This window comes from Pseudonaja textilis, chromosome 2, assembly GCF_049901715.1.
Source record: "Pseudonaja textilis isolate UNSWEBS1 chromosome 2, rPseTex1.2, whole genome shotgun sequence".
Taxonomy (NCBI): Eukaryota; Metazoa; Chordata; class Lepidosauria; order Squamata; family Elapidae; genus Pseudonaja; species Pseudonaja textilis.
Window position 1 is genome coordinate 128,595,267 of NC_141991.1, and position 21,231 is coordinate 128,616,497.

Below are 21,231 nucleotides of genomic sequence, written 5' to 3' on the forward strand. Positions count from 1 at the left end.
TGGTGGGCAAAATAACAGATGAGCTGTAGAAGACTAACATTGCTCTGCTCTTGCCAGTGCTTTTGTAGTGGATGTACAGCCTAAGATGCAAGTTCCCAATAAACGTCCACTGGTGCTGAGAACCAGCCACAAGTTCTCCGTCCGGGCCAGGTGAGAAAATCCTTACTCCAACAGTGGCCATTCCTGGATATAAGGGTAATGATTTAAGAGATGACCAGCTGCTATGATGAAATAATACTAGGAATGAGTCAGCAAGTTTTTTGGGCTGATATCACTTTAAGAGCCTGTAATAAGAAGAGGCCCTGTTGGGGTGTATCTCTCTCTCAGTGTATGCTTCTGTGCTGTAATTGCTGATTACTGTTTGAGGTCTGACTAAAGTACGTGTATGTATATATTCTTTGTAGATAAACCAGTATTTAAAATACAAACCTCTGTTTACTATATTTACTCCTGGGTTGTCTCACATCATCGCACTGTGCACACTCTGACACTGGAGACTATTTTGGGCAGGAAACTGAAAATTTTAGAAGGGGCCAGATCAAATGATGTGAGTCCCAGACATTTTTAGTATTGGTGTTATCATTATTGTTATTATCCTCTTAAAGAATCACTGTACATGGGAGCTAGTTCATCTCTATTCAGAAATAGTATCTTTCTCTCATAACAGGGCTAGGTTATTTAGCATGTATTTACGATTCAGATCTATATAACTGCCAGTCTCATAAAGATGAGTCTGGGTAGCTTATAATTACAACAAATTAAAAAAGACAGTATAACAACTTAAAAAATATAAACAATATAAAAGCACATAAAACATCCTTATATAGTAAATTCCTAAAACGCATAGCTGAGGTAATTGTATCTAACAATCACACTAATGTAACATTGTGCCAGCTGTGCCACGTTCCCTGATCATCATGCCCATTGGCAAATCCATGTTTTCAGGGGTCTTTGGAAAGGCCAGCAGGATCAGGTCTGTTCTAGTCTTCAGGTGCAGGATGTTCTAAGGGGCAGGCCCCAGGACAGAAAAGGACGTTTTCCCAGGCCTCATCAGGTGGCAATCCTTCTTGGACCAGACTCACATGTGTGTCTCCTGTTGGATCTAATGGGGTGGGTAGATGTAACTTGGGAGAGGTAGTTTCAAATAAACTAGCCCCATGTCATATAGGCTTTATAGCAACGGTGGTGTGCTACCGGTTTGGACCGGTTGGGCTGAACTGGTAGTAAAAAAAAAGGCTCCTACGATTAGCTGAGAGAAGGAAAAAAAGCTGCCTACATCAGCTGAAAGGAGAAAGAAAAGAAAAGTGCAGGATAGGCCCTTCCACTTGTCCCTGTGCTTTTCTCTTCTTTATCCTCTCAACTGACTGGTGCTGCAGGCCTCAGCTGGTGTGTGGAAAGCTGTGCGTGTGCGCAATCACCGAATCAGTAGTGGAATAGGTAGGATCCCACTGCTGCTTTTTAGGTCATTACTAACACCTTGAATTTAACCTGGAAGCAAACTGGCAGCCTTTGCAGCTCATGGACAAAAGATGTTCAAATTGTATGGTATGCATAACTAAACTGCCTGTGTGCTGGATTTTGAACCAGTTGAAGCTTCCAAATATCTGTGGTGGGAATAGCAACAGCAATAGCACTTAGACTTATACATCGCTTTACAGCCCTCTCTAAGCAGTTTACAGAGTCAGCATATTGCCCCCAACAATTTTGGATTCTCATTTTACCCACCCCGGAAGGATGGAAGGCTAAGTCAACCTTGGAATGGATAAGGATTGCATTTAATATTAGAAGTTTTAACTGGAAACTGAAAAATAGTAACTTCCTCTTCTTAAATATTAAAAAAAAAACCAAAAAAACTAAATAGCAACAATTTTTTTGAAGAACAGTTACCGTTTCTAGCTCTCAAATGCTCTTACGATCACAATTTTTTGATTGAGACGATCTAATTGCAGACTTAGATGGTAAAACAGAATGAATTTGCTCTGTTCCATAAACCTTAGTGCCAAGATCAAGGAAAAGAGTAGTTTTCCACTTGAGCTAAGACTGCTTTATTATTTGATTACTTGGGAAAAATATGCAAAAACACCTTAAAACAGTATTAATAAACAGGATATTTCAGAAACACTTTTGACTAGTAGGAAAGCAATTCATTTTGAAAATATAAATACTTCCAGCCCCTACCCCCCCCCCTTTTTCTTTTAACCATATGGATTTTAATTGGTTGCTCTTTCCATGATTCAGACTACTAGTAAAACTGCTGGATCGAAACAAATCACCGGAGGCGAAGATTGACATTGACCGGTATGTTATTCTATTGCAAGTCTAGCTTTTGATAAAAAGGATTTGTTTGGCCAGAGTTAAAATGAGAAATATTTTTTATAAAATCCTAGAAACCCTAAATGAATTTTTTGCCATACTTGGTCAGAAATGACAACAATTTTTGGATTTGTGAAAAGATCCAAGGGGTGGGGAGGGTGAGGTTATGGGAAAAAAATGAGCTATGTGTGTAATATAAGCTGCCCAGAGTTGCCTTTTTGGAGAACTGGGTGGCATATACATTTAACAAACATCAGAGAAATGGGAAAATGCTAATTTGTACTCGTTGCAAGAAAGATCTGCTGTTGCTTTTTTAAATATTTTTTTTCTTTTTTTTGGCTTTTTTTTTTTTACACTTTGTATTTTGTTTCTTTCTATTCTTTTTTTCCAAATTTCTGTTTGTGCTATTAAAACTCTTTAATAACAAGTATTTTTAAAATAAACTTCTAGACCAGGTGTGTCCAACCTGTGACCCATGGGCCTCATACGGCCCTGGACAGTTAGTAATGCGGCCCCACAAGTTTGTAAACTTTTGGCTTTATTTTGTGATTTGATATGTGGCCCGTGCAAGCTGGGTTGGTGACCCTTGCTCTAGGCTTTGTAGATCTTAACTTACTAATAGAGCTTGTAGCATTGTGGTGGGAAGGGACTAGACCTGGGGATCACCCATTGATACCTTGTTCTTACCTTTTTCAGGGATGCTACAAATTTGACCGGGTAAGAAATCGCTGAATAAAAGCAATGGGGAATAATGAGCCTTTCCTGTCTGGGAGGCTAGTGGGCCATGATTCTTAATTTGGAGATTGTAAAGCTTTATTTATCTGGTTAATGGAGGAGGTAGGTGGGGCCCTTCAGCTACCTTCTTAGAAAGAGATAAATGGGTTATTGATAGATGTGAGCTTTGAAGAACTTCCTTCAGCCCTCAGGCCCATCTCCAAAATCACCCACCTAGCGGAATCGAAAGGAAACAGACTGGAAAACTGCGGTAGATACAGAGGAGGGGAGGTTTTCGGAGAAGGCAGTAGTGTGCCTGCCCTATAATTTGAGTAAGCCAGAAGTAGATAAGCTCTTATGTAGAAACTCCTCTTAGTTCCCATCAAGTTCTTAGTCTGATTTCTTTATTGGATATTTTAAAAATTGCACAGTGCTAAATGAGATGTTGTTAGAAACCAGACAGCCAGTCTCCGGGGCACTTGTGGTGCCCAAGACTGTCCCTAGTTCCTTCATAAACTCTATGGGCACTATTTGCACATAAAAAGATGGCCATTTATAGTTCAGTGTTTTGTTTGAAAGTGTGCCCAGACAAGAGGAAGAAAGGTTCCTTGGAATGGTGAGGAGCCTCCCCAGTTTGCTGCCTGGAAAATTAGTGTTTGTGACACAGTCACATATTCACCATGGCAGCTGTTTTGTGAATGGTCATTACAACCATGTTGGGAGAGCATTCACAACCTATTTTCATAATTCCAAATTTGCCAGCTGTTCAAAAAGTTTTATTATGAATGTGTTAAGCCAAGGCACTACCTCTAAATACATACTTGCCTGGCAGGGGAAGATACCATGATTGTGTTTTATATAAATATAAAAATATCTTATCTCTGGCCACCTGGAAATTGCATGTGTTGTGACTGATCCTTCTCACTCTGTTTTTCATTCTGAAGGTTCCGGAGGTTCAATATTTTGACATCCAGCACCAAAACCTTGATGATTCACGATCCCCAGAAGCAAGGACTCGTTTGTGATTTTAAATACATTGTATGGGAATATTAGCTGATGATTTGAACCTTTAGATACATGGGAAGGAGAAAGGATAGTTGGAGCAAGAGGATCTGTTTAAATGTTAGAAGGGAGAACTGGAAATACAACATGAGCCGCAGTGGCACAGTGGTTAGAGTGCAGTACTGCAGGCTGTTGCAATTTGGCAGTTCAAATCTCACCAGGCTCAAGGTTGACTCAGCCTTCCATCCTTCCAAGGTTGGTAAAATGAGGACCCAGATTGTTGGGGGGCAATATGCTGACTCTGTAAACTGCTTAGAGAGGGCTGTAAAGCACTGTGAATCAGTATATAATCTTTTAAAATCTTTTAAAACCAACTTGAACATTTGATATACAAGAGAAGAAATGAGGAAAAGCTGAAAATGATGAAAAACATTATTTGGAAGACATGCTTCTGATCTCACATCAGCTTTCTGCTATTCATTAAAGTACAGACATCTTTTTCCAGACATTTATGTTGGTCTGTAAGAAAGATCCCATTACTTCAAAAGTTGCATTAAAAATGTCCAGCATCAATCATTCATTTATTTTAAAGCAGTTGCATGTTTTTTTTTTCAAGCTTTCATGGAAGACTAAAAAGTTCATCATGCTTTAATGAACAACAGAGAGGTGCTGTCCTTGCATAAGATATCCAATATTTTTTCAGAACTATTTTCGAAGGGGTCACAATCATAAAAGCTAGGTTTGTTTCATAATAGGCTGTTTTGTTTGTACAACTGAATAGGATGATAAGTGTTTCTTTGAAAAGATAACCTGCTGATGTGATGTATTTGGAAGGCAATAGGTTTGAAAAGACTTTCAGCAATACAATGATTTGGTTTGATCTCATCTGATATTTGTTCCCTTTCAACCTTATTAATAAACGTTCTTCTCTTCTTCTCCCCTCTCCTCTCTCTGATGAAGACACTGAAAGAACAGAAAATATCTGGTACAGGGAAAGGCAACAAAGGGATTAGTGAGGTGAGATTTCAGTTAAATAAGAGGTGATTGTTTAGTGTAAAGATGCCCTATATTAGTTGTGGACCTGGCCACAGGTTTGGACTTAATAATCAATACCTGGAGGCTGTATTATCTCATTCCCAGCAAATGTTAAGAATGTGCTGCTTAGGGTGGTAGAACATGTTTTAAAATTGGGAAATAAGTCTCAAATTAAAAATGAGGATTAATTGCAAATTACATTACTTCCCTGATCTTTGGGCCCCATTGCTTACGCTTCTGTTTACTTATATGTGTGTATAATTTTTTTCTTACTAAAGTGAAGTTTCCTTCAAGTCAGGCTCTACTCCTGATGTCCTCATGGACTTTTCATGAACATGAAAACTGTTCATGCAGTTTTCTCGGAAGAGGTATTGCCTTCTTCCAGGTTGATCTTCAATTTCCCAATGTATCCTAAGCCCTGGGCATCCCTTATCCAAATATAAACCAAATCTATCCCAGCTTCTTTTGTTGTTTCAGCAGGTTTCTGATTTGCTGCAGGAGATTTTATTTGCTATTACTGCAGGGGTTCTGGAATAGGTGATGTGTATTTTGTGTATTTAGGTTACACAATACATTTGTGTATTTAGGTTGATTTACAGTATGGCCATTCGGTCAGCAACTGTTCCAAGTTACCAAGGTGTGGAAGGAATGGTGGTTGCTATCAGTCCTCAGTGTTCTGGCTATCTCAGTACCCCCATGATCACATGATCATGATCTGGGTGCTTGGCAACCCATTCACACTTAAAATTAGTTGTCAAGCACCCTATGATCCCATGTTCACCATTTGCAGCTTTCTCTTCCGGCTTCTCCCTAGAAAGTCAGTGGAGAAATTAGTAGGGAAGGTTACAAGTCACTGGGATAAGCACATCCAAACCACCATTCCTATCATTTCTGTGTTCGCACTAGTCAGTCGCACAGCCTTCCTGAACTGTGCCTCCCACAGTTGCTTACCATCCCCAGCCTGGTCTTTCACTGACCCTTCCCAACCTGTGTCTCTTGCGCATCCATTCATCCTCTTGAGCACCGTCTCTGAGCCTTTCGCACATCTCCTTGGGCAGCCAACCGACGCCCTGCACATGGCTCCTTGGGCAGCCAACCGACGCCTCCCCAACCCATGCAGCAACGCTTGCACGCCACCTCACTTCCTCCCCCCCACCTGGCAGCAGCCATTTACCTACCTGCAGGCCTGGGACACAGAACTTCTTAACTAACTTCCCCACTTACTTTGGTTGTGGGAAACCAGCAAGAAACCGCCTTACCTAACAATAGGACAGCAATCAGGGATTGCCGTTGCTAAGTAGGGTAGTTGCCCTTGATGATCACTTACGCTTGGAGGTGGAAGTTCTGCTCCTAATTGCCATTGTAAGATGAGGAATCTCTGTACCAATTTCTTTCTTTTTTTCTTTGAATATATAAAGAAAACCAACATGTCACCCGCTAAAGAGGACATATTTCTTACAAAGGAGGCTCTTGTAAGATAGTGCTACAGTAAAACCTGAAAGCATGGCATACAATAGTCTCAGGAGCTCTGATCAGCCGTTGTTCATTTTCTCTTGGGGTTTGGGCGATAGGGATCGTTGCCTGTCACCGAAGAATTGCACATTATCACTTTTACCCTGGACTACTGCTATCAAGGTATCGAGTGCCAGCTACAGGTAAGAGAATCTTCCTGATTCCATTAAATTTAGGAGGGGGAGGCAGCTATATTATTATTGTTGTTCTTGTTGTTCTTGTTATTATTTAATCTTTAGTGAGATTCATAGCCTTTGGGGCTGGTTGGTAGCTCAACAGCTTGAGTCCTAACCAAGGTCCTAGGAACTGTTCAAGTAGTGTCGAGGGATATAAGCTGTTCCAAATAGGGTGGCTTTTTGTAGAGTCAGGATATTCAAGTCTGATAAATTCAGAATTTCCTATTATTATTATTATTATTATTATTATTATTATTATTATTATTATTATTATTATTATTATTCATTAAACATGGAACTCAATCAAATGAACATTTAAAAATGTATACAAATATCATTGACTAGCACTGATGTTTGATACTAGTTGGTGCCAGCATCCTAGGTATCAATCAAGTATCTTTTTAAAAGGTATGATGTTCCAAGTAGATGATGATGAGTATTATTATTGTTGTTGTTGTTAGTTAATCTTTAGTGAGATTCACAGCTTTTGGGGCTGGTTGGTAGCTCAACAGCTTGAGTCCTAACCAAGGACCTAGGAACTGTTCAGGTTGTTGTTGTTGTTACTATTACTATTATTATAATTATCACAGTCAGCCAGATATTCAGACTGGGTTTGGCATTTTTATCTACCTATCGAGTCCTTACCAAGGACCTGGGATAGGCAAATTTGTATGTTTGATGGTGTTACAGATATCGCTGCAGGATGGAAGCTGTTCCAAGTAAAGCTGCCTTCTACAATTGACTGATGGCAAATTTTTATGATGATGACGATGATGATGATTCATGTGGGCGTTATTATGGCATGTGGGGGGGAACTTGGTTAACTGGGGAGATCCTGGTTAACTAAATTCTCCTCTGATCTGTTTGTGGTCAGTGTTGGCATAAGATGCATCCCTTCTCTTGGTGGCTATAAAACCAAAAGACTCAACATTTGTTGCTTCTTGTGAGATGGGCAGCTATATATAATTGATATATAAACAAACATTATCACCTATTTTCTATTCGAGTCTAAATTTCTAGACTTTTCTTAATATGAAGGAGAAATAAAAATATGTTACTATCGAAATAACTATCTTCTTCTGCGTTGCCACTACACTGTCCTTCCCTAAGAACTACCTGAGAAGCTATAATCCTTTGTGATTGGAATTGTGTCTGTACATCCTGCTTTCACGCCACTGAATGGACCTACTAATACAGCAATAAGTCTTGTGTAGCCCTGGAGTGCTTTTGTGGTATATTTGTATCAATTCCTTCTTTTCTAACCTTTTTTCATCATCAGACATCCACCTTGCCAGTGGTGATAGTTTCCAATGCCAACCAGATCTCCAGCGCTTGGGCTTCCATTTTATGGTTTATTATGCTCAGCAAAGATACTAAGGTAAGAACCTGTTTTCTTACAGCTGTTTCTCAGAAGTGGGCATGATCTCTCTAATGTCGACCAAATTTCTTCTACCCAGATTGGCCATTTATCATTTTCTTATCACTTGTATTGGAACCAACTTTCCTCTATTTTGGATGGGGAAGGCTCTCATTCTGCTTCCATAGATCACTAGTCTAAGTGCTCTGAAGGAATCACTTCTCTGATGCCTCCCTCTTGTATGCAATTCAAGAACACTGAAGTCGTCTGAAAAAGTTCTGCTTAAATTTCCAGTTCTGAAAACTTTCGTTGGTGACACCTCACCTATGGAACTCTTGTTTCTAGAATCATATAAACGATAGTAGGCAGCCTAATAGAAGAAGGATGGTGCAAGTTACGTTCTTGGTTGGTGTCCTCTAGCAGCCAGCTCCTGTATATATAGCAGGATGCCATCCCTTTGAGGATAGAAAGCAACATCTATTCTGATCCCACAATAAAGGATACATTTAACCTCTCAGAAATCCGAGTTTAAAGCAACTCTCCCTAATATGATGTTCCCCCAGGCATGTAAGAGAAAGGTCTCATCATGGCTGAGGACAGAGAACTTTATAGTGGAAACTGTTAAGAGAAGGTTGCAGAAAGCTAGACTATCGTCCCCGTTTCCTTAGACAGCCCAAGGGAATGAATTATGTCTCTAAAACTGTTCCTCATAGGTAATCACTGAAGAGCCTTTGCATGAGAGGAGGGGGGCATATTTAAAATAAAATCAAGTACCTGATTAATGCTTTTCCCCCCCACCCTTTTCCTAGGACCAACTGTTTTTTTCCAAACCACCAGCTGCCACCTGGGCCCAGCTTTCCGTTGTATTGTCCTGGCAGTTCTCAGCAGCTACTGAACGAGGCTTGGATAAACATCAGCTCAAGATGCTGGGAGAAAAACTCTGTGGTAAAGTGGGAGGTTTCGTCCCTAAGGAGATGACGCAGGGATTTCATTGATATGGACAAGTCTGGGTTTAAAGTCCTCCCCAGGCATATGCTGTCTCTTGTCTTTTTCAGCAGAGAAGTTTAGGCAAAATGGGTATTTATAAATGGTCTTAGGAGCTTAGGAATGTAGAATCCGAATTGACAGCAGCCATGTTTGATTCATTGGAGGGCTGTGCTCCATTTCTTCAATTCTGCTGCCCAGCAGTTTTCACTTTCCTTGTGAGAAAAGAATAGCCCTGTTGAAAGAAGTACTGTATTTTTCAGACTATAAGAAGCTCTGAACTATAAGACACACCTAGCTTTTGGGGAGGAAAACAAGGGGGGAAAAACTTGCCTTTGCCTCCTTGCAGCAGACAGCCTGGTCAGCTTCAGCACAGCCTGATTTAGCATGAGCAGCTGATTGGCGGTTGGATCCGCCTCCTGGAATACCGACAATAAGTTGTTTCGGGCTGCAGGGATGGCTGCCGCTCATCCACGCAGTCGCCGCCCATCACCGCTGCCACTGAAAACGGGACGTGCGGAAGTTCAAAATGGAATGCACGGAGGCTGAAAATGGGGCACCATGGAAGCTGAAAACGGGATGCGTGGCGGCAGCGATGGTGCGGATGGGCAGCAGCGATCCCTGCAGCCTGAAACGGCTGTTTATCGGTATTCCAGGAGGCTGATCCAACCGCCAAGGCTGAAGGGTGGGGGCTGAAGGGTGGGCAGGGCTTCGGCAACATTCACTCTATAAGACGCACAGACATTTCCACCCACTTGGGGGGAGGGGGAGCGTGCATCTTATAGTCCGAAAAACATGGTAATGGTTCTGCTTGGGTTCACATCCTTATCAAGGCAGTTATGTGGTGTTTCTCCTTATTTTTTCTTCCCATTAAAGGGCCAGGCGTGAACTCACAGAGTACCATCACGTGGGATCAGTTTTCAAAGGTAAGGAATTGTCCTCGAAAAAAGCTCCTCCAGGGTTTCTGCTGTCCACCTGCCAGCATCCTCATTTAGCTGTCCTCTGGTGTTTTTTTTTTCCTCCAGGGAGCGACTGCGGGCTCTCCAGAGGACAATAGTTTCAGCTTCTGGACCTGGATTGATGGGATCCTACTCCTGATTCAAGAACAACTGCTTCAGCTCTGGAAAAATGGGTAAGGATTGGGGAGAAAGGATAAGTGATAAAAACGAGAACCTCTTGGTTACTGCTAGCCTTTGGGGGAAATGCCAAATCATGCACAGGTAGTCTTCAACTTACAACAACTTCCTCAACCTCAGCTTTGTTTAGTGACCCTTCTAAGTTACAGCAGCACTGAAAATTTTCAGTGACCATTTTTCACCTTTACAACTACCGCCATGGTCACCAGATCAAAATTAAAAAGCTTGGCAAATGACTCATATTTATGCAGAGTTGCAGAGTCCCAGGGCCAAGTGATCCCCCTTTTTAGACCTTCTGACAGGTAAAGTCAATGGGGAAGCCAGATTCATTTAACAACCGTGTTACCTAATTTAACAAGTGCAGTGGGGTGAAACTCATATAACTGTTTTACTCAGCAACAGAAATTTGGGGGTCAATTGTGGTTGTAAATTGAGGACTACCTGTATTCCTTGTTAGAGGGCTAAATATCAGAGCAGCATCTCCTGGATTTGGGAAGAGAATTTCATAACCTTATATTGGAAGGCTGGGGATACCGCTTTTTCCTATAGCGTTCAGCACCATGTTGTCCTAAACCACTGTTTTTTTCCCCAATTTTGGTAATGGGAACTCCCATCTTCCAGAATTCCCCAGGCAGTATGCTGGCTTGGGATTAGTGGGAGTTGAAGTCCACATACTTTAAAGTTGCCAAGTATTGTTTTTTTTTAAGTCTGTAGAGCAGGAGTCCTCAAACTTGGCAACTTTAAGACTTGTGGACCGAATTCTGTTGTCAAGTTTGGAGATTCTCCATCCTCCAAGTCATAGTTGTCCCAAAGGTGCTTTTTCAGGAGGCAACTGGATTTTCTTGTTTTTTCTTTTTACTTTTGAAGACGTTTCACTTCTCATCCAAGAAGCTTCTTCAGCTCTGACAGGATAGTGGTATCAGGGGATAAGTGACCGTAACTGAGATTGCAAAAGGCAGGAAAAGAGCACAGTGTTTAGGGTTTTGGCTTTTGTTTTTTTTGTTTTTGCCTGGGACAGCAATTTACTAACCTGTGACTCTGCATGTAGGAAGCAGGGTTTGAAAAGATACAGTGAGGAAGAGGTGAAATCAACACTTCTGGAAAGCAAAGGAAAATGAGGGGCTTTTCCTGATCTATATCCTTCCCATTCCCAAATTTGACTAGACTCATCATGGGATTTGTGAGCCGCAAATACGAAAAGCATTTGCTGAAGAAGAAAAGAGCAGGCACCTTCCTGATACGTTTCAGTGAGAGTACCTCCAGCGGTGGGATCACCTTTACCTGGGTAGACTTTAACAGCGATGGTGAGTTTTGGATTCCTATCTTACTTTTTAATCATCCTCAGTGATGCCTTAGACCAGAGGTCTCCAAACTTGGCAACATTAAGACTTGTAGACTTCAACTCTAATCAGTGCTATTAATTTTGCTGCCTCTGCTAATTCAATCAATTTTAAAATCCACTCTTGAACATTTGGTGTCTGTCCATTTTTCTTTCCAATACTTGGCATAAACAATCCTTGCAGCATTCACCATGAAAAGAAATAAAGTCCCAAACCGTTTTTCTATCAATTTGCCCATAATACCTAGAAGAAAAACTTCAGGTTTCATTAATATTTGCATTTGGAATATTTTCTGCATTATCATTATGTTTTTCCAATTTGATTTACATACTTACAAGATCACCATTTGTGATAAAATGTATCTGGAGTTTGGTTACATTTCCAACACTTGCTAGAAGTTCCTCTGTACATTTTTGTCCATTTGTCTGAGCCAAATACCATTGATAAATCATTATATATATTTTTTCTTTCAAACTGTAATTCAAAGTAAATTTTAAATTGTTGGTCCATACATTCTCCCATTTCTCTAATGATGTATTATAATCAGTGTTTTTCACCCACTTTACCATGCAATCTTTGACATATTCATCTTCCAGATTAATTTTAAGTAATATTTTATAGACTTTACCAATCAAGTGGCCATACCCAGAACATATGTTTGAGTCCAGTTCAGATTTATCACCTGCAAAAACAAAGCTTTTTATTAAATTTAAATCTTTCAAAAATTCTATAATAGTTAAACCATTCACAATTAAATCCCTTGCTTATTAATTGTTCTCTTGTTTTATCTTGTCCTTTTTCTTCAAATATCAATAAATTATGACATCATCCATTTAAATTCCAACAATTTCTATGAAATGCTTCATGTGATGAAAATCATAATGGTACCAGATCAGCCAATCTGTTTTTGTATTTCAGCCATACACAAGCTCTTGGTTAGGGATACTAGAATTTTTCTTTTTTTAAACAAACAAGACAAAGTTTGAAAATTCCTGACTGAGCCACTCAAGTCATGATTTAAATTCTCCACCAATAAAAGAATACTTTTAGATCTATTTTTAGATAATTTCGGTATAACAGATCTATGTATAACAGAAAGATAGATCTATGTTTAGATAATTTCTGTATAACAGTCCTCTTGCAAGCTCATAAACACATTTGGAAATGTGGCAGGTTGAGACCCTCGCTCTCATAAAGGAGTCTCTAGATCAGTGTTTCTCAGTTTCAGCAACTAATTTTAAGATATGTGGACTTCAACTCCCACAATTCTCTGCTGGGTGTGGAATTCTGGGAATTGAAGTACATGCATCTTAAAATTGCCAAAGTTGAGAAACACTGCTCTAAATACTCCATACTCCTGGCTTCATTTATCATTTGCACTCATTCTGGGACATCTTTAACTTTACAAATGCCCTGACAGACTAAGCTGCTGAGAAGATAATGTCAGAGATGTTTCTATTCTGCTCCTCACAATTTAAAAATCAGTACAGAGGGCCTTGTACTGGAATAGACTAGATGGGGGCAGTAAACCACTCCCAGGAGTGTGGAGAATGAATATCTCATTGTCATTCTTCACCCCCACTTCTCCATTGTCTTCAGTTTTCAATTATAATATTAGGATACATAGTCCCTTTTTCCATTCTTGATTCCTTTCATAAATTTCTATCACTTACTGTCTTTATGCGGGCAATGTTAGTGAGTTGTAGCCGAAGCAGTGACTTTCCAGGCATTAAGAGTATATTTTAAAAAATAGATGGTACAGCAATAGCCCTTATATACTGCTTCATAGTGCTTTACAGCCCTCTCTAAGCATACAGAATCAGCATATTGCCCCCAACAATTTTGGGGCCTCATTTTACCAACCTCGGAAGGATGGAAGGCTGAGTCAACCTTGAGCCTGGTGGGATTTGAACTGCCAAATTGCAGGCAGCCGACAGTCAGCAGAAGTAGCCTGCAGTACTGCACTCTAACTAATGCGCCACCAAGCAGTAACTATGAGAGGGAACTAGGAGTCCTAGTGGACAACCACTTAAATATGAGCTAGCAATGTGCTGCAGTTGCCAAAAAAGGCAGTGCAGTCTTAGGCTGCATCAACAGAGAAATAGTATCAAGATCATGTGAAGTATGAGTACTGCTTTGGTAAGACCCACTTGGAATATTGTGTCCAGTTTTGGTCACCATGATACAAAAAAGATGTTGAGACTAGAAAATGGTTGTAATAGTCTTGCATTTATACACATTTTTAGTAATCCTCCAACATTGGTTAACTTTGGTTATTGCTTAACTTTCGTTACTGTTTAGCATAGTAATTAATACAATTAATTATCTCTAGTTAAAGTCTAACGTATGTTTACTTCCTCTCTCTAATCCTCCTTTAGATGAGTGACTTTGTTTGCCTGAGTTGTAATTGCTTGTAAATATTCTTTATCTGAGGTTTGCCATCCAAGATAAGAACATTCCTGCAATTACAACTCTACAGAAAATGTGGAGAGAAGAGCAACAAAGATGATTAGGCAGCTGGAGGCTAAACATATTGCAGAAATTGGGTATGTCTAGTCTAATGAAGAGAAAGGACTAGGGGAGGGGGGTCTTCCAAAATTTGAGAGGCTGTCACAGAGAAGAGGCGGTTGCCTATTCTCCAAAGGACCTCAAAGCAGGACATGGAAACCTATCAGAGAGGTCTAACATAGAACTAAGGAGGAATTTCTTGAAGGTGAGAACAGTTACTGGAACGGCTTTCTTTCAGAAGTTGTGGGTTCTCCATCATTGGAGGTTTTTAAGAAGAGATTGGACAGCTATTTGTCGGGAAGGGTGTAGGACCTCTGCTTGAGGAGAGGGTTGGACTAGCAGACCTTCAAAGTCCCTTCCAACTCTTGTTATTCTGTTTTCTGAATCCCCCCATCTCTTCTCACCAAGCTCATTGCCCACCCAGAGTCAAATTTCAGGATGATGCAGAAATTTCTCCATATCACCAAGAACCTAATTTCTGCAGGTTCTCCCCAGTTCAATTCAGTTGAGCCCTACACCAAGAAAGAACTGGAATTCCTTTCACTGCCCGATATCATCCGAGATTACCAACTCTTTGCTACCGAGGCCGTTCCAGAGAATCCACTCCTCTACCTGTATCCTGACACTCCACGGGATGAAGCTTTCGGTTCTTACTACGAAGAATGCCAGAAAGGTATTAGCGGCTGCCAGTTTTTCCTTGGGCATTCTCCACCGGGACTCTTATTTATACCCTGCAACTCAGTTGAACTGCCTTTTCCCATGGATGGGTGTATATATGTAATCTGATATTTCCAGAATTGCTATATATGGAGGTTGACATCTAGTAAATGTAACTGTTTGGATAGGGAAGGTTTAAAGTACGTTTTGTCAGAGGAATGATGACGTTGATTACGATGACGCATTACAGAGAAACCTAAACTGCTCCAGAGGGTTTTACAGTTTAAATGAGGTAAAGATCAGGTATGCAAGTAGTGCTCTTGGCATGGCAAAGAAATCTTCACTTAGTAAACATTTATTTTCTTTGTCATGCAAATTTCAACAACTGAGCCGAAAGATTAGGGCTTCCCTTTTCCATGCGACATTTCCACCAGAGTTCTTCTGAAATATTCGTGCTATTCTGAATAAAATGATAGTGCAAACATTTATTTCCATAGAAAGGATATTCGTTTGTTTGTTTGTATCCTGCCTTTATTTATTTTTTTACTAAAAGCTCAAGGCAGCAAACATACCCAACACACCTTCCTCCTCCCATTTCCCCCACAACAACAACCCTGTGAGTTGGACTCTGCTGAGACGGAGAGTGACTGACTCAAAGTCACCCAGCTGCCTTTCATGGCTAAGGCAGGACTTGAACTTTCAGTCTCCTTATTTTGAGACTGGTGCCTCCACCACTACACCAAACAGGCTCTCCACCAAGAAAGCTATGAAGGGAACTCTGTTAAATCTGATGCAAGGATTGTAAAAGTATTGGTGGTGTTGCTGCTTCTCCATCCTTCAAACCCTGTTCTTTTTTTTCCCCAGCAAGCAGGACGGAACAAAGAGAATATTTAAACCGCCGCCTGATCAGAGTCTCCACGTGAGCAATGCCATCTTCTCCTTTCTTTGCTTCCTCAAGCAGTTGGTTGTAATTGCCGCATGCATCACTCCCCAACTAGTTCCCCTGAATCCAGTTGGTGGTATGATATCGGATCAGCCGAATCGGTAGTAAAAAAAAGTCGACAATCAGCTGAGAGGAGGAAAAAAGAATCCTCTCACAATCAGCTGAGAGGAAAATGAGAAAAGCGCAGGATCGGCCCTCCCACCTGCCCCTGTGCTTTTCTCTTCTTTCTCCTCTCAGCTGATCGGTGCTGCAGGCCTCAGCTGGTGTGGAGAAAACTACCGTCGGCGTTAGGCAAAGCATGCCCAGAAAGCCACACCCAGAAAGACATGCTCACCGAACCAGTGGTAAAACAATTTGAATCCCACCGCCGCTGCCTGAATCCATCATTCTACTGCAATCCCACTTCTCATGGGCTCTGTACCTTGTGATAGACATGAAAGGCTGAGCTAACGTGGGAATCCCGTTTAATCTCACTGGATGAAAGGCCGCCTACTAAGGCCTTGATTTGGACCCAGAGTAATGCAAGTAGACATTCTTCTGAAGGAGTTGCCCCCTTTCTTCTTTGCCCCACTTCTAAACCAGCCCCCAGCTTTTGAGACAAATTTGACCAGAGGAAAGAATGACCAGGAAAGGGAAGTTCAGAGAGCAAATAGGTCTTCTGGGTTATGGAACTCCTTGCTGAGGTTATGTGTCCTGCACAGCCTTTGGGTAGTGTTCTTCCCTGATTTAATTCCTCTCTCCTTAATCCAGAGGCTGGCTAGCTGGGCACCTTTTGAATAGAAAAGGTAGCTCCCCATCAGGCCATTGCCGCTTGTACCTTCCACCCAGGGAGGTGCTGTCTCAAAATACATTGCTCAAAAAAATAAAGGGAACACAAAAATAAGACATCCTAGATCTGAATGAATGAAATATTCTTATTAAAGACTTTGTTCATTACATAGTTGATTGTGCTGACAACAAAATCACACAAAAATTATCAGTGGAAATCAAATTTAGCAACCCATGGAAGTCTGGATTTGGAGTTACACTCAAAATTAAAGTGGAAAAAAACACTACAGGCTGATCCAACTTTGATGTAATGTCCTTAAAACAAGTCAAAATGAGGCTCAGCAGTGTGTGTGGCCTCCACGTGCCTATATGACCTCCCTACAACGCCTGGGCATGCTCCTGATGAGGTGGCGGATGGTGTCCTGAGGGATCTCCTCCCACACCTGGACTAAAGCATCCCCCAACTCCTGGACAGTCTGGTGCAATGTGGCATTGGTGGATGGAGCAAGATATGATGTCCCAAATGTGTTCAATTGGATTCAGGTCTGGGGAACTGGCAGGCCAGTCCATAGCATCAATGCCTTCGTCTTGCAGGAACTGCTGATACACTCCAACCACATGAGGTCTAGCATTGTCGTGCATTAGGAGGAACCCAGGGCCAACCGCACCAGCATATAGCCTCACAAGGGGTCTGAAGATCTCATCTCGGTACCTAATGGCAGTCAGGTTACCTCTGGCGAGCACATAGAGGGCTGTGCGGCCCCCTAAAGAAATGCCACCCCACACCAATACTGACCCACTGCCAAACCGGTCATGCTGGAGGATATTGCAGGCGGTAGAACGTTCACAGTATCTCCAGACTATCAACGTCTGTCACGTGCTCAGTGTGAACCTGCTTGCATCTGTGACGAACACAGGGCGCAAGTGGTGAATTTGCCAGTCTTGGTGTTCTCTGGCAAATGCCAAACGTCCTGCACGGTATTGGGCTGTAAGTACAACCCCCACCTGTGAACGTTGGGCCCTCATACCACTCTCATGGAGTCTGTTTCTGACCATTTGAGCAGCCACATGCACATTTGGGGCCCGCTGGAGGTCATTTTGCAGGGCTCTGGCAGTGCTCCTCCTGTCCCTCCTTGCATAAAGGAGGAGGGAGCAGTCCTAATGCTGGGTTGTTGCCCTCCTACGGCCTCCTCCACGTCTCCTGATGTACTGGCCTGTCTCCTGATAGCGCCTCCACGCTCTGGACACTACGCTGACAAACACAGCAAACCTTCTTGCCACAGCTCACATTGATGTGCCATCCTGGATGAGCTGCACTACCTGAGCCACTTGTGTGGGTTGTAGACTCCCTCTCATGCTACCACTAGAGTGAAAGCACCGCCAGCATTCAAAAGTGACCAAACCATCAGCCAGAAAGCATAGGAACTGAGAAGTGGTCTGTGGTCACCACCTGCAGAACCACTCCTTTATTGGGGATGTCTTGCTAACTGCCTCTGCTTTCCACCTGTTGTCTATTCCATTTGCACAACAGCATGTGAAATTGATTGTCAATCAGTGTTGCTACCTAAGTGGACAGTTTGATTTCACAGAAGTGTGATTGACTTGAAGTTACATTGTGTTGTTTAAGTGTTCCCTTTATTTTTTTGAGCAGTGTATTTTTCTGTGAATCAGTTAACCGGGGTGGGGGTGGGGGATACCTGAACGCAGGTTTAAAAAAATGGGAGAAATCAAGTCTGGGCTGATTGTCTTAAGACTTAAAAGAGATTTTAAGAAGTTTCAACTGAACTTCTCTAGCAAGAGAATTCCCCAACTTGGATGCCATGGCAGAGAAGATGCTGTATCCCACCCCCCTCCTGATCTCAATTATGGATGCTACTGAAAGTGGTACAAAGCTTTTTTTTTCTTTTTCTTCTAATTCATCTCCATCCAGGCAACCAGGAGAGACTCAGATGTCAGGTGTAAATGAACCACTCGCTATAAGCAAGGAGTTGGTAGCTGATGAACCGCAGAATCCTGAGCACACAATGAAGAACTTTTTGCTTGACAAGGAAGGTAAATAATGTATCTGGACCCTCTTAAATTGGGCACTTGTTATCCTTTTGAGACTATGTCCCAAAGGAGCTGTTTTTTGGTTTTTTTTTCAAGAGACAACTGGACTTTCTTGTTTTTCTTTCACTTCTCATCCAAGAAGCTTCTTCAGCTCTGATTTGATGGTAGGGAACGGAAAGATTTATGTTCCTTGCAGGCAGCCGGTCATTAACAACACAGCAACTCTCTAAAAGAATGCAAATGACCAGCTCTTTGCAAGGAGTATAAATCCTTCCATTCCCCACCATGCAGTTAGAGCTGAAGAAACTTCTTGGATGAGAAGCTAAAGATCTTCAAAGAAAAAATAAGGAAGTCCAGCTGGCTCCTGAAAAAAGCAGCTTTGGGACAACCATGACTTAGATGACTGAGAATGTCCAGACATTTTGAGACTATGGTTGCAGAATTGTTTGTTTGTTTGTTTGTTTCCATTTTCTCCCTCTCTATTTCTCTCATTTGTCTTTCTGACTTTAGTTTGGCTGATTTGCTCTCCCTTCTTCTTTTTTTCTTAGATCCTTTTCTTTTCCAGTCAAATGAAGAGCAACAGAAACCTTCCAGCCCCTTTGATATTCCACAGTTGCAGGTGGATGACCCAGAATTCCAGTGCCTGCTCAATCTTGAGGATATATCTAATGACACTCCTAGAAATGATATTGATGATTTACTGATTCTTTATTCTAAGGTAGAAGTATAGGTCTGTAGGTCTGTGTCTGTAGGATACACACACAATTCTCCACATGTCCTTTATTCCCCCATTCTTTCTTGCCTATAGTATACAATCAGGGGCATCAGCATGTAGGAAAATATACTCTGATTTCTCTTAACTTCTCTCCATAAATCTTTGGACAAAAGATATAATCCACTAGAATCCAGAAAAGTAGTGGGGAAAAAGACACCCAGGAATATAAAAATGATGTTCTCATTCAATTAACTGGGTAGACCTTTTGAATTAATGGCTCAGCATCCATCTAATTCAGGGGTGTCAAACTCGATTTCATTAAGGGCTGCATCAGGGCTGTGTTTGACCTCAGGACCGGGTGTGAGTGGCTGGGTGGGCATGTCCATGGTGGCCACTTGACACCGGCTCAAGAGGCATTTTTTTCCCCTTCTTTCTTTCCACAGTTCTTTGCTATAACCATTTTCCTATCTCTTCTACCAGATATTATGGGCAAATATTTATTACTTATTCTTCATACTCCACCAAATTTTTTATTTCTCAATTTATACCCCATTGTTTAATCATAAATTGGTTTTCCAGGCAGAAAAGCTGTACTGTTGTATTTTTATTATTCAACTGCTGATAAAAATACAATAGCTTACATAACATGATAATACAAGATCTAACAGCCGAGGTAAATTTCCAGGATAGTAAATAGAAATGGCTGTCAGTTAGATTGTTGATTATAGATTAAAATTAATGGACAGCGGGCCTGTCCTTTGATATTTCCAGGCCGTCCTCGTGGGCCAGATTTAAGACCCTGTGGGCCGAATCCAGCCTGTGGGCCTCGAGTTTGACACCCCTGATCTAATTTATTAGCAGGTGTGTTTGTTTTAAACATAAAATATAATTGTTGCTTGCTAGAATTAGAGTTACCATGACAGTAACCAATGGACTAATATTGAGCTTTCATTTCTGTTTGCCTTGCCTCTCAGCTATGAATCTGTAAATAAATAGATGCTACAAAATGTGGCTTCAGTCTGCATTCTTTATGGGAAGCTGGCCCGGTCAAACTGTTCTGGAATTTCCCATCATTTGGAGAAGTGGCAACTGTACTTTGGTAAAATTGAGCAAATATGAACTACATCCACACCAACCCTCTCCTCAAATACGTGCGTGTAATTTTTGCTATCCTCTGCAACTCTGGGGTCTTTCTGCTTTTATTCACTCCTTTTATTTTAATAAAAACATTCAGATCATTGTCTGGCTTTGGTATTTCTCTCCTGTCAAGCATGAGGCACGGTCTGTAAGATACAGATGTAAAGATCTGTGATAATAAATTGTAGGAGTGATGACATTGGCCTACTGCAGCACAGCTGTCACAGCATTATGTCTTCCGATTTTTAAAACTAAAAGTTTGGCAAATTCTGATTTATTATAAAACATTGAAATAGAAGTGTTAAAATTTGGGACACCACCAGGGAAAGGGAGGTTTCCAGGAAAACGTAGTCTAGGCTCTCTACCAATGATGCCCCCATAGTTCCTGTCATCCCAGCACTGCATAAAACAGGGGTGGGCAAACTTTTTGGCTCAGTGGCCTCACTGACTTTTAAAATTTGACAGAGGGGCCGCCACCTGGTGTTGAAATGCCCATCATTACAAGTCAAAATCAAATGAATGCAATCATTCATTCATTCACATCAAACCTTAATTCTGTACCAGTCTTCGGCAGGCCGGATTAAAAAGACCAACGGGCCGGATATGGCCCCCGGGCCGTAGTTTGCCCACCCCTGGCATAAAAGATGTCAACGAAAGCAGCTCAGTTACATATAATTTTGCATATTGCAGCACTGGATGAGTTTAGGCAGCATTCTGCTTTGCCCCTGTAGGATACTAAAGGAGAGGGGAAAATCTCCCACCCCTATGTCCTTTTTCCATTTATGGAATTGCTGAATTCATTTCAACCACATAAATATAGCTTTTTATTGTAGTCAATCATACAAAACACTGTTTTCATAATCCCTCAAAAGAGGATGAACATAC

At 41.4% G+C, this 21,231-nt stretch overlaps 1 protein-coding gene across 3 annotated transcripts in view; it reads left to right on the plus strand.

The window, feature by feature from the left end:
- The window catches only part of STAT2 (signal transducer and activator of transcription 2), a 37,844-nt gene extending 17,395 nt beyond the window's left edge, over positions 1–20,449 (plus strand). For 2 of the 3 annotated variants that reach the window (XM_026717426.2, XM_087925217.1), the window contains exons 10-24: positions 58–150; positions 2,239–2,298; positions 3,010–3,030; positions 3,972–4,065; positions 4,990–5,046; positions 6,636–6,719; positions 8,032–8,130; positions 8,919–9,054; positions 9,970–10,019; positions 10,119–10,225; positions 11,394–11,533; positions 14,562–14,750; positions 15,599–15,653; positions 18,376–18,497; positions 19,043–19,356. In XM_026717426.2, coding sequence (XP_026573211.1) covers positions 58–150; positions 2,239–2,298; positions 3,010–3,030; positions 3,972–4,065; positions 4,990–5,046; positions 6,636–6,719; positions 8,032–8,130; positions 8,919–9,054; positions 9,970–10,019; positions 10,119–10,225; positions 11,394–11,533; positions 14,562–14,750; positions 15,599–15,653; positions 18,376–18,497; positions 19,043–19,224 — 1,489 coding nt within the window. In that variant the 3' untranslated portion in view covers positions 19,225–19,356. Of the gene's footprint in view, positions 1–57; positions 151–2,238; positions 2,299–3,009; positions 3,031–3,971; positions 4,066–4,989; positions 5,047–6,635; positions 6,720–8,031; positions 8,131–8,918; positions 9,055–9,969; positions 10,020–10,118; positions 10,226–11,393; positions 11,534–14,561; positions 14,751–15,598; positions 15,654–18,375; positions 18,498–19,042; positions 19,357–20,183 lie in introns of those variants that run through there. The other variant, XM_026717428.2, reaches the window with a different exon arrangement.
- Positions 20,450–21,231: the final 782 nt, after the last annotated feature.